Genomic DNA, 13,655 nt, shown 5'->3' with positions numbered 1-13,655 from the left:
TTTCTTCCACTTAGTCCCTGTGTAACTTTGGCCAAGTCACTTAATATCCTTAAGCTTCAGTCATCTTATCTGTAAAATAAGGAGGCTGGACTAGGAAACTTCTAAAGTCCCTCACAGCTCTAAATCTATTATTTTATTAATTTGCTTACATAATTTAAAAATTTTATAAAAGAACAACAAAAAAAGCAGATTAGAGAACACTTGCAGCAAACACAACAAATGAAGATGAAACCAAAGCCAGGTGACTTAGGATGAAAGGTACAAAAGGGTGGCACCATCTTTTAAGAACTGTATTAGGAATGCTGAAGTTGAAGAAAAACTAAAGTTGTCAATCAATGTTCATGAGATGAACAGGACATTAGTATCTGGCTATGCTGGGCACACATAGGTGGAATAACAAAGAAAAGAGCAGAGGAAACAACTCTACTCTTACTTTGCTTCTGTTTTATTTTTATCAAGAAGCATGAGATCTCTGGTGGGGAAACAAAAAACAACCAGAAAACTGGTTAAAGAAAAGTGAAACTTGAAATAAGTTAAGGGTATGTTAACTACACATCTAGCTGCCCAATGAATTCAAATCACTAAGACTAGATGAATTATAACCCAGGGTATTGAAGAAAAAAAAAAAACGCACTGAGGAAATCTTATGAACTGGAACTGATCCTTTAAATAATATAATTCAACTCCCCCACATTTTACAGATAAGGAAATTGAGGCCCAGAGAGGTAAGGGATTTGCCCAAGCTCAAAGCTAATATGTAGAAGAGTCAGGATTTAAACCCATGTCCTCTGGGTCCAAATCTCATACTCTTTCTATAATACCAAACTAGAGGATGAAAAGGACACAGGCATGTAATATCCCAAGATGTAAGAAGATGTATACTTTACATTTATAGGCTGCAGACTTTGATCCCATTAAAATATTGTTTGTGGAAAGGGGAACTAGTAATCAGTAAAAGTTAGCATGGCTCATCAAGGTCAAAAGCAAATATATTTTATGTGTGAAACTAGTACAAATATTCAAAGACAGCAACACGTCCCTAATGGATATTTTAAAATGTAAACAATTTACAAAAGGATAAACAAATTATAACTAATCTCTCAAAAGGGTTCAAGATAACTTTGAAGTAATATTTTGCAATCAAACTGCAAAAAATAATTAAGAGTGATGAAACTCAAGACCGGCAGGATTCAGAAGAAACAGGTACCCTAACACAAAGCTGGTGGAATTGCAAATTGGTGCTATCTTTTTGGAGGACAACTTGGCAGAGTTACAAAAATAATCACACCCCTTGTACTTCAATAAATCCATTATTAACCATCATTAAAAAAAGGTGTGTGGGGGGGAATCTGTTCAAAGATATTAACAGCAGTATTACTACTAATCAGGAAAAACTGGAACCTAAAAGTTCAACAACTGGAGAAGCGCCATACACATTGTGGTTTATCAGTGTAACTAAATACTATAAAGCAGTGAGATAAATAAGAGGAATACAAATACGGATATGCATAAAATAACATGAAGAACCAGAAGAACATCACCAACAACTATATTAAAGGAAAAATGTATACACAAGGATAGAAGTGAATGCATAAACTAGAAAAAATGGAAGGGGATACATAGGGAATAATTAATAAATTGTTTTCAACATTTAATATGTTGAAATAAATATGAAATGTAAATAGTTGCCAACATGTCTGGTTATATAGATGTTTAAAATTAACCTTATAATACAATATTCAATTAAAAACAGTAAAACCTATGCTATACCACTTGTTTTTGCCATCTTTGGTATAAGTATTTTTTATACAGTGAATTTCAATGTAAAAATAAAATTGAAAATTATTTGAAAAGCTGTATGTAACTGCTGAGTAGGCTAGGCTCTTATATAAATATATTTATGGTATAAAATTAGAATATCACAATTACAAATAAGTTGTGAGCAATTTTAACAAAAGTTACTTTTCCTTTTAGATGGCAGCAAAAGAAATCAAATTCAAAATGTAAGAAGCAGTTTACTGTATATTTAATTCCTTCCACAAGTTTTTTTCCTTGCCTAAAAACTTTTTTTAACCCTTATTCTTTGTAAGTATTTAAGTCAACTCTAAATTTCTTCTTCCCTTCATATCTTTTACTACCTTCCAAACCAGACTTTGCTCACTTATCTCATTTGATTTTTATCACTCCTTTACTACTTTACACTCGAAGGTACTGCTTCCAGTTGTTTTTGTCATTTTAATGTATGAATGTAGCACCCCCAAATGGACTCTAAGCTCCTTCAGGAAAAGATTTCATTTATTTCTTTTGTTTGCGCCTCCTGCACAGCACCTAGTAGAGTTTTCTGCACAAAGTAGGTGTACAACAAATGCTTCTTGAGTTAATGAATTTAGGCTAAGAGCAAGTAAATACAAGCAATGATTATCCCAGACCACAGATAATCCATATACTATGCAAATAATGAGTCACAATAAGCAAATAAGATTACTACAAAAAAAAATACAACATACATTTATTAACCACTTACAGTGTGTAGAGAACTGTGCTAGGCCCTGGAGAGATAAAGTTTAGATAAGAAAGTTGAGATAAAACAGGAATTACAGTAAATCAGTTGACAAGTGCTAAATCACTATATTAATCCCTCTTCACATTGCTGAGGATAAGGGAATAACTGCTGAGAAGAGAAGAATATAAAGCAAAGGAAGTTAACAGGAAATGCATGATACATCCCTCATAAACAGTGATAATAAAGCACAATATAAGAACTGACAAATTTTATAGGAATATAGATTGATATGCAATCATATTAAGTGCCAACTACTGTGAATAGTATAGTGGTTTTATCTAGGGTAGGATCTATAATAAAGTACAAGAGACAGCCCTGCACTACAGGTATTCACCATTTCACTGAGGACATAAGTAACATACAAATAAAAGATCTGACCTCAGTTTTGATTCTAGCACTACCAATCACTAGCTATGTAACTTACATTTCTATAGTTGGTTTACAAAATGCTTTACGTATATTATTTCATTTGATCCTCACACAGTTTAAAAGACAAGTACTATAGAATCATTATTCCCATTTTATAGATGAGGAAACTGAGGCTGAGATTGGTCACATACCTAGTATCAGATGTGTGTTCTTTCCTGATTCCAAACTCAGCATTCTTTTCATGCAAGTAATCTAACCTCTGAGCTTCAGCTTTCTCAACTACAAAAAGGGGAAAATACCAATGTTTTTCGCTTAGCATGATGAGTTACATAATTAAAGAATCTTGAAGTTGAAAGGGACCACAGAGGCCATCTAGCATTACCTGACAAGAACCAACAAGTTGGTCATCCAGTCTTCTGAGTAAGAGGGAACCTACACCCTGAATTAGACCATTCTACTTCCAGATAGCTGTGTTAAGGCATTTTTCCTTTCACGAAGCTTAAATACATCCATCCTCCCAAGTTTTGTCCTCCAGTACCAAGCAAAACAAATTTAATGTCTCATCCACATAAAACTTTTAAAATACGTGAGGACAAATACACTTCCCACCTCTCTGTCCACACCTCCACCTTACCCCCACAGTCTTCTCTAGGCTAAATATTCATGGTTCATTCAACAACTGATTTTCATAAGGCAATGTCTAGGGGCCCTTCACCATCCTGGATGACCTCCTCTAGTCACTGTCCAGCTTACCTTTCTAAAATATGGTTCCTAGAACTGGATACAATACCCTTCAATACAATACTCTAATCGTGAACATTATGCTTCTTTCAAATAAGCTAACATTGCATTTACTTGATAAAATGATTTCAAAAATACTCTGAAAATAGTAAAGAACTATACTAAGTTATCAACAGTAAAATAATAACAAAAGGCAATGTACAATGAAATGCAAAAATGAGTGGTATAATCTTTAAATGTTTATATAAATATCATTAGAGGAAAGAGTATAGGCTGGAGTTGTCTCAGAAGGCTTTACAGAAGAGATGAGACTTGAACCAATCTTGAAGGATGCAAAGAATCTGTACAGGTAGAGGTAACAGAAAAAGGCTATTTCAAATAGAAAGAAAAGCATGAGTAAAGGTCTAATGGGATGGATGAACATGGCATGTTGTGAGGATGGTGAGGAGCCTAACTAAATCAAAAGCCTCTTATGCTGTAAATATTTTATGAAGATTAAATGAAAGAGGACTCGCTTGGCAGAAAGATCCTGAAAAACAGGCATGTAAGAATAGATTAAAAGGAACATTAAAGCTTTTTTGAACATAGAAATGACATGATGGTAGTAATTCTATAAGTTTAATATGGCAATATTATACAGAATAAATAGGGCAGAGGGGGAAATGGGACACAAGGGCAGGCAAATCAATCAGGAGTCTATCGCAATAACAATGGAAGGAGTAGCAAGGACGTGGGCTGGAATGGTGGGAGTAGGAACTGAGAGAATAATATGAAAAGGAAGTAAGATAACACGAAGGTTGAGTGATAAGGCAATATGACATAATGGAAAGTGCACTGGCTCTTGAATCAGATGACCTGGGTACAAATCCTCTATCTAACATGTGCTACACCTGTGTGATGTTGGACAAGTCATTAATCCATGTTTGGATCTCAGTTTCCTAATTTACAAAATGAAAGGGCTGGAGTGGATGGCTTGAGGGGGCCCTTTTAGCTTTAGATCTATGAACCTGTTCAAAGGGAATAACAGATGAGAGGTAATCATTAAATCATAAATTTAAAACTGAAAGGGACTTCTAGTCCAAACCCCTCATTTTACATGTGAGGAAACTGAAGCCCAGAGCAGTTAAGTGACTTGCCCAAGGTTATTCATATACTTAGATGGTAAAAATAACAAAATATCAGTGTTGGCCTGACTATGGGAAGACAGATACACAATTAACTGACTAGTTGGTTTGACAGCTTTGCAAGGCAATATGGAATTATGCAATAAAAGTCACGAAAATGTTAAGATCTCTGATCTAAGGATACTACTATTAGGTTTAAAATTTATGGAGGCTATTGACAAGGTCTATCTGTACAAAAACGTTCTTAGAAGCATCATCTATAAAAGCAAAAAACTGGAAAAAAAACTGTGTCAAACAACTGGGGAATGATTAAACTTTAACATGTTAATGTAATAGAATATTATTGCAATAAGAAATGACACATATTAGTGTTGAAAACAATGAAATATGGAAAGATGAAATGATGCAAAATATAGAAAATAAATATGAATTAATATTATATAAATGAAGACAACCACAAAACAGATTAAATAAAATGAGCAACACTAGTACTATATCTTGTGAAATGTAAAGCACACAGCCGCCTTCTTCTTCTTCTTCTTTCTTTTTTTAAGGCAGCTGACGTAAAGTGACTTGCCCAGGATCACACACAGGACTAAGTGTCAAGTGTTTGGTCTGAGGTCAGATGTGAACTCAGGTGCTCCTAACCTCTGGGCCGGTGCTCTACCCACTGCACCACCTAGCTGCCCCCCAGCCTTCTAATAATAAACCAGAATACTGCTGCACATATAATTCTTCATAATACTTTGCTTTTGCATATCTGTTTTGATGGATTTTAATTTGAGGGTAGAAGGCTATTCTCACTTTTATTTTTTTTTCAGAACAGTCTTCCCAGGGGCAACTAGGCGGCACAGTGCATAGAACTCTGGCACTGCAGTGAGGAGAACCTGAGTTCAAATCTGACCTCAGACACTTAACACTTACTAGCTGTGTGATCCTGGACAAGTCACTTAACTCCAATCACCTCACCCAAAAAGAAAAAAAAAAAAAGGTCTTCCTACTGTTGTATTTCATCTATGAGTGCCAATACATGTCAACAGAAATCAAAATGAAATTTATAAGTAACAAAATTCATCTTGCTTCCCAAAAATATGTACACGTATCCAAAATTAATTAAGCCCATTAATGGATGGATCTGAACTCTAATGACAACTGTAAGCACTGACCTAGACCTTCCCCCTTACGCCTTGTCCTTTGCAGACTTCTAAATCTTCTAAATTCAGATGAGAATAAGAGAAGGTAAGGAGCAGACTAGGCTTTAGAAGAGAGAACAATGAAGCTAAAAGGAAAACTACCTGGGAAATTTAAATTGGTTCCTAGTTAAAAGAAACTTTTAGAAAGCCAACACCCTCCAAATGACTTCCACAAAGCAGAAAAACCTTTACTCTAGTAATGACTCAGGGACCATTAATGCAACTGTTTTCTTTCCTCAAAGTGAGAAACCTCACAATTCTTTCTCAAGACCAAGAACAAGAACAAAAAAGAGGGTTGAACTAAATGGTCTCTAAAATTCTCTTAGTACGAGTGGGTGTGTAACTAAAATGGACAGTTCTAATACACACATTTTAGGTGCTTAAAAATCTCAAGTCTCATACTCTTCTTAACATCATAACCAAATCTGCTCAATTTAAGGTACTTGGTTGACTATCATCTCTCTCACACACACACACACACACACACACACACACACACACACACACTCTCTCTCACTCACCGCCCCCTCAATCATATGTGAAAAAGTTATTCTCATGTATCTTCAGGCAAGTTATGAGCCAAAAAGTCTTGGCAGAAAAAGGGGAGACCACACAGGCTTGTACTTTGGTTGTATCTGAAACGGGAATGTGATCTAACCTGGTTGTTTGGAGATGAGGGAGAAAATGACCATTTTACCAGTGAGCAAGAAAGGTAGAAAACTGAAAAGCGTCTGCAAAACAGGACTTTAAATTGTGCATTATATATAATTAGTATGAAGTACTGTGAATTCTCTGGGCATGAGTCATACTCAATTTGAATAGAAAAACAAAAGGCAAAGTCAAATATAGCATCAGCATATAGGTGAAGTCTTAAGAATAGAAGGGTAAACTCTACTATGTTGAATCCCACAGGACAAGAAAGTAATTTACTTAAAACAGAGGTTAAGGAATATAATGCTAAAATTTACACTGGAAATCTATATGAGCTTGAGATGAGATGAAATTCAACTTTTCTAATGTGAATGAGTAAGTGAAAAAAGAAGTACTTTGCAAGAGAAAATGAGATGTATCACAGACTTCACTATACTCCTCACCTTAAATTCAGGGTATTTTTTGTTGTTTTATTCAGTGTTTTGAGAATTTAGATGGTTTGCTCTGTTAGGGATGATTGAGCCATATGTAGTGAGACAGAAGTCAAGCCAAAGGCCCATAAGACCAAGAAACACAGTGTTGAAGGTTGCCTGCAACCATAAAGAGTAAAAACCCAAATATCTCTCACCTCCTGGTTACTCAGGCTACAGAGTTCTACACAAAGTGCTATTATAAGAAATAAGAGGGAAGAGAAATAATTTTCAATTGGGAATAAAGAGGAACTCAGGAAAAGAGAGGTGGCACCTATTCTGAACCTGGAACAAGTGACACAGGAGAGATTTTCAGGCAAAAGAGAACAGCCTTCAAGAATACATGAAGTCAAAATAATATTGGGAAACAGAGTAGGTCAATTTGGCTAAAACCTGGAATACGTGAAGGGGAACAGAGTGAAATAAAGCTGAAAATCTAAGTTGGAGTAAGACTGTGCAGGGCCTTAAATCACAAGCAAAGGAGTTTGTATGTAGGGAGAAGTTACTGAAGGTTTCTGATCAGGGCAATAATATCCTATAACATATGTACTATGAGACTATTTTGAAGAATAGATTAGAGAGGGGAAATACTGGAGGCAAGAAGTCCAGTTAGAGGAATCATCACAATCCTGGGTAGAACTAACTAGGATTGTTTGGCAGTACAAAAGGACAGAAAGACAGAGATGTGACAGATCTCAAGAGTAGATGCTATGCAGCTCTTTTTTTGGCAGCAAAGAATTGGAAATTGAGGGGATGCCCATTAATTGAGGAATGGCTGAACAAGTTGGAGTACGTGATTGTGATGGAATACTATTATGCTATAAGAAAAGATAAGCAGTATGGTTTCAGAAAAACCTGGAAGACTTATATGAACTGATACAAAATGAAGTGGGCAGACGCAGGAGAGTACTGTTCATACTAATAGTAATACTATAATGATGATCAAATGTGAAAGACTTAGCTGCCCAGATTCAATACAACAATTCATGACAATTAATTCCAAAGGACTCATGATGAAAAATGCTGTCCACATACAGAGAAAGATCTGATTAGCTCTGGGTGTAGATTGAAGCATACTATGTTTTTTTTTTTAAACTTTCTGTATGTTTCTTGATTTTTATTGCAATATGGCCAACATGGATATAAAAATAAATAAATAAATTTTTGAGAAGAGTGGCTGTTTATGCTGACTGCCTCTTGTCAAAGAGGTCGCGGGTTACAGGTATATATAAATCAGACATTATTTTCAGACACAGCTAATGTTTCTATTTTGCTTCACTGTACTGATTTATTACAAGAAATAGCTGTCTACAAGGAACAGTTCAGGGCCAAGGAGAGAAAGAAGTAATTAAGAAGTGATAGTGATATTTTTAAAAGAGCATCAATTTAAAACATTTTAAAAGAGTAACTGCTACATGAGAGCAAGACAACAGAACTGTAAAAACTTCAGTTACAGCTCAGTTGTCCCAACATTCAAAATGAACAGCTCACACCACTCTCCTTTTGTTACAGAAGATAAAAACTCCACAGATCCTGATCAGTGAAAGCGTTTGGCATAGCACCCACAACACAGTTACTATGTATGGAGTATCCCTGACACAAGTGCTGAATGAGGATTCTGAAGATAATATTTCTTAGTCATGTCATTAGTCAAATCACCTAACTGCTTAACAGCTATCATGATGCCTGCCTAGCCTATCTACAGATTATCATGAGGATTTATAATTTGTTAAAACCATTTGTAAAATGCTAAATAAATATTAGGTTAAAATCATAGCATTATTCTCAAGACTTTTCCTTGGCACTGCCCTGAACATTTTCCTCATTTGGTCTATGCTAAGTAGGTAAGAAACTCTAAGAGAACTTCGTAAGTAAGGTCAGCTATCAACCTTTTTGCACATAATCTGCTTTAATATTCTTTTAATATTTAAAAACAGTCTAATTCATATATAGTGGCTTTTTGTATTTTTCTGAATGGATACTAATAGTACAAATTTTTAAAGCCCATGATTTTTATTAACCTCAGAAAGGGATCTTTCTATGTGAAAAGTTTAGTAGCCACCATCTTAAATTGCATTCAGTGATTTCTCTCCACAAAACCAGTCCTCTTTGATATTTTCATTCCAATCACTGAATTTTCCCAGGCTTGAAATTTTGGAGTTATCTTTGTCCCCTCTTTTGCAATCAATATACAATATTCCCAGGATTTTTGACTGAGATGTAGCTTGCAGTAATTATTTTTTTAATACTGAAGTAGTAAACCAAGAGTACTTGATTTTACTTCTTACTGTGTCATTAAATGCATTTGTAACCTTAGAGTTTGAGTTTTAAACCTCACTAATCAACAGATCTGAACATCTGTGCAACATTTATCAGATATTTCCACAATGATGTCTAAAACCACTGTGCCAATTCACAGTAATCAATTATTTGTATATGTGTTCTCCCACTGCCAGGTGAACACTGAACTCTTGGTTCTTTCACCACCTAAATCTCTCTGGGTCTCATTTTCCTCATCTGTAAAACTGAGGGTGTTAGACTAGATGACCTCTCAAGTCCCTTCCACCTTAAACTCTATAATTTGCAGTAAACAAGTGTCGAATACTTAAATCTCATAAACCCTAACCATCATGGAATGTTCACATGGAAAGTAAATTAGAGCTTGAGTCAGGAGACCCGTATTTTTCTCTCACACCCACCACTCACTAACTCTAAGGTATCAAGTAAACCTCTATGAGTCTTAATTTTATAAATTACAGAATGAGGATAATGTCTCTCTTGATCATTCCGCAGGGTAATGGTGAGGATTAAATGAAAATATGTACGTAAAAATGCTTTGTAAACTGTAAAGTACCACGGAAATGTAAGGTATGTATTATGGCATTACTATGCTTAAGTACAACCAATCAACTCTTAATTATACAAAACATTAAGTGTAAGACTTGGCATGGATCTCTACAAAATAGAGAATTAAAAACAAGATAAATAATTTAGCCATTTTTTGATTAAAACTTAAATTGTTAAAGTTAATACAACTGTGAATGAAGAAAAGGCTTTTTTAAAGATTCTGAAGTAGAAGAAAATACTTATTTATTAAAGTTCTAAATGTAAAATTCAGGTGAATAGATTATGTATCTTACTAAAAAACTGACAGGACTTCACAATGCACAGTATTATTTTTAAAACAATTATATAAGAAACATAAACTTTCTTTTTAAAAAGTATCATTGCTTGTCCTCTGTCACAGGAAAACTAGAGGTCTGTCCTATAGGGCACAGATCCAATATCCATGTATTTTTCATGCCTTTCCTTTAATCTTTCCAAAGTGGGAGCTCACCACTGGGACAGCTTAAAGCCGAGGCTTTATTTTCTTCATGACTGTCTTAAAAAATTTCACATTTATGTGAGCCAAAAGTCGTGCAGAGTTCAACAGCCTACACCATCAAATGTAGCTGGTTGACGGGAAGTCCTTTCACATAGTCAAGAAAGGGACAGTAAGTCTGAGTAGTCACCTCAACAACTGCCATAACATCTAAACGTCAGGAGTTCCCTACCTCTTTTAAAGTGTTCAACATCATTTGATCTACCAAAAATAATTAAAATAGTAGACATTTAATAAATGTTTATTGAACTAAATTGGACAATTAATTGGAATCACCCAAAATCATACCAATGTTACAAGGTACTAAGCAAAAGTAAACTATTGCGAACTATCCACAATAATTTCTTTTTTTTTTTCCTTGGCTAGGCAATGGGGTTAAGTGACTTGCCCAGGATCACACAGCTATTAAGTGTCAAGTGTCTGAGGCCGGATTTAAACTCAGGTCCTCCTGACTCTAGTGCCGGTGCTCTATCCACTGAGCCACCTAGCTGCCCCATAATCTACATTAATTTCAATTAAAGAAATAGGAGCTGCATACACTTAGGTGTGGGTTAACCTTTTTTTCCCCACTGTGCCAATGTGATTTAACCACTTAAGTGTGTTGTTCTTAAATTAAACATATAATTTTTATTATAAAGTTCTAATAAGATTAGAATGCCAAAGAAACCACTCTAAACTTACATATACATTTCTGAATTAAAATGCAATGCCTATATATTTTAATTAGCTATTTTCCCAATAAATTTTTTCGAATGGTCAATAAAAGCAGAAAATAACTGTAAATTTAGAAATTATAAAACTGAATGTAATAGAAATTTATTCCAATAGAGTTCTTATTAGAAATTTAGAAATATCATACATCATAGTTAAATGCACTGAAATTTAGCTATGTAAAGTAAAAGTGACAGAATGACAGCCTATAACAAGTATTAATCCTGCTCTTCTCTAACACCATTATCATAAAGAGATTATAAACACACAGAGCATTGTACCTAATACCATAACTGAAGGTTCAATTTCCATACAGTGGTTTATCTTTATTATCATTAAATAATCAAACTCTATTAGAGTTAAGAAATACATACAGTTCCAGAGAGAACATCATGAGGGCAGCAGTTGAGAAGGTGACTCTTGCACACTCTGTCATCGCTGAATTTGATTCGCTGGCGGGTAGTGTCTCCTGTAATATAGGAAAGTAACAACCAAGGTTAGACAACTAGAAAACATTTATTTTCTGATAATCCTACTTTTGCTAGCCTTTTATGTGTATGTGCACATATAAATAGGTAAAAACTAACCCTTCATAAGCTGATTTAAATAATAACCTGTGCCAGAAATTAAGTATGCAAGCTATAATGGACAACATGCAGTTCCAATATAAATTAGTGAATATGTAATTCAAAAAGTCAAAGTTGGAAAAGCAATGCATTATAATAAATAGGGTACACGTCATAGAATCAGAATTTAGAGTTGGAAGGGACCTTAGAGATCATTAGTCCAACCTCCTCATTTTGCAGATGAGATAACTGAGGCCCAGAAAGGTTAAATGACTTGCCCAAGGTCACACAGTGAGTGACAAAACCACTTGAATAACTTTTGTTTACTAGTGTTAAAGGTCTTCTCAATACTAAACACTGATTTTTAAAATCTTTTACACTAAATTACAAAACATAAAAAAGAATCTTGCAAACATTGCATACACACTGCGAATCCCCACTGAACCCCAGCCGCCATGTCTTCCACTATTTTGTTCCAGTAGCAGTGTCTCCCTTTTGCTGCTGGGGGGCGGGGGGTTAGAGAGGGTAGAATAACATGTTTAAGAGTGTACCAACCTGGAAGAAGTGCTTACACACCAGTCAAACAAAGATACATCACCTACATTCAACATCATTTAAAAAGCCTCCAAAGGCCCCATACCACTGAGTTTATGTACTCCTGTGCTTTACAATGCCAAGCTGGAAACATTTAAATTCATTCTGTCTTCTTGTTGACAAGCTGCACTTCCTACAGCAGCAGGAGCATCACCTGCTTACCAAATATGGATTTCCAATGGTAAGTTTAATAATCCATCTAAGAATCAGGTGGGCAATTTTGGTTTTAATAATATAAAGTACAGATGTTACATGTACTGATTTAAAGAAACTTATCTCCTTGAAAAAAGAAAAAAAAACATAATGGAATTTTCAGTACTGCATTCCATTTTTGGAAATGAAGTCATTCCTAAGGCAATTTTCTCTGAAGATACAGAGTGATAAGCCCTGAGAAAATTATTTAAACCTTAAATTTTAATAATCTAGGTAGTATCACTGATAAGTGAAAACCTACTGGTGAATTACTGAAGCAAGATTTGTTGGTGCCAAACCATTCAAACTCAGTAGTTTGCCATTCTTCCCATTCCCCTAAAGCTTTTAAAGTACTTTAAAGAAGGTGGATAAATTTTATGATTATTAATATAAATACCTACCCACTTCATATAAAACCTGGACCATTCTAATAACAATCATCTATGAAATGATTCAATGATTCCAATTATTGTATTTTCACATCTAAATAACAAAATAAGATTCTTTAATTCATTGCCTTGACCCCCATCATTTAATCTAAGTTTGAAGGTAACAACTGTTTATTTGAAGGCAACTAAACATTTGTCATTTCAGACGGGCTAGATTTTGTTCAAATTGTTTTTAACTTGGTTAACCAAACTTTTAACAAAATACTTTGGTGCAAACAGTTTACATCAATATCGAGACCAGTAATTCACAGGCTAAAGTAATGGCTTCAGAGCAGTTCAACAATAGGTTTTCTAGAGGCTAGTCTCTGGTTTTAATATGTTATTTTTAATACCCACAATTTGGATTAATCCCTTTAGTGTTCACGCCTGCTACTACAATAATGGTTATTTTGGGGGTCCTTTTTTTTTCTCCTTTTAAACACAACTGGTTTGTTCCACATTCATTAACACATCTGAAAAGTTAGTGATAACTCACGGCTCGGCGATTGCGGGGCCTTTCTGATACTCCCTTGCAGATTGAAGTAGGCAGGCATAGATACATTGAACCTTTATAAATAAAACAAGGGGCCAGATTGTTCAGTTTGTATAGAATAAATAGACTGCCAGCATTTTCAACACAGCATCTAGAAGTACATGTTGACTGTAAAGAT

At 34.8% G+C, this 13,655-nt stretch overlaps 1 protein-coding gene across 2 annotated transcripts in view; it reads right to left on the bottom strand.

Annotated features, from left to right (window-relative positions):
• The window catches only part of LOC114028162 (putative RNA-binding protein Luc7-like 2), a 63,503-nt gene that overhangs the window by 34,110 nt on the left and 15,738 nt on the right, over positions 1-13,655 (bottom strand). Inside the window, exons 1-2 of one of the 2 annotated variants that reach the window (XM_027842385.1) lie at positions 13,481-13,546; positions 11,579-11,673 (exon numbers count right to left, since the gene is read on the bottom strand). In XM_027842385.1, the coding sequence (XP_027698186.1) occupies positions 11,579-11,673; positions 13,481-13,538 (153 nt within the window). In that variant the 5' untranslated portion in view covers positions 13,539-13,546. Of the gene's footprint in view, positions 1-11,578; positions 11,674-13,480; positions 13,547-13,655 lie in introns of those variants that run through there. The other variant, XM_027842384.1, reaches the window with a different exon arrangement.

Source organism: Vombatus ursinus, unplaced genomic scaffold (assembly GCF_900497805.2).
Source record: "Vombatus ursinus unplaced genomic scaffold, bare-nosed wombat genome assembly UNPS02014870.1, whole genome shotgun sequence".
Classification (NCBI taxonomy): domain Eukaryota; kingdom Metazoa; phylum Chordata; class Mammalia; order Diprotodontia; family Vombatidae; genus Vombatus; species Vombatus ursinus.
This window is presented reverse-complemented; position numbering and strand designations above follow the sequence as displayed.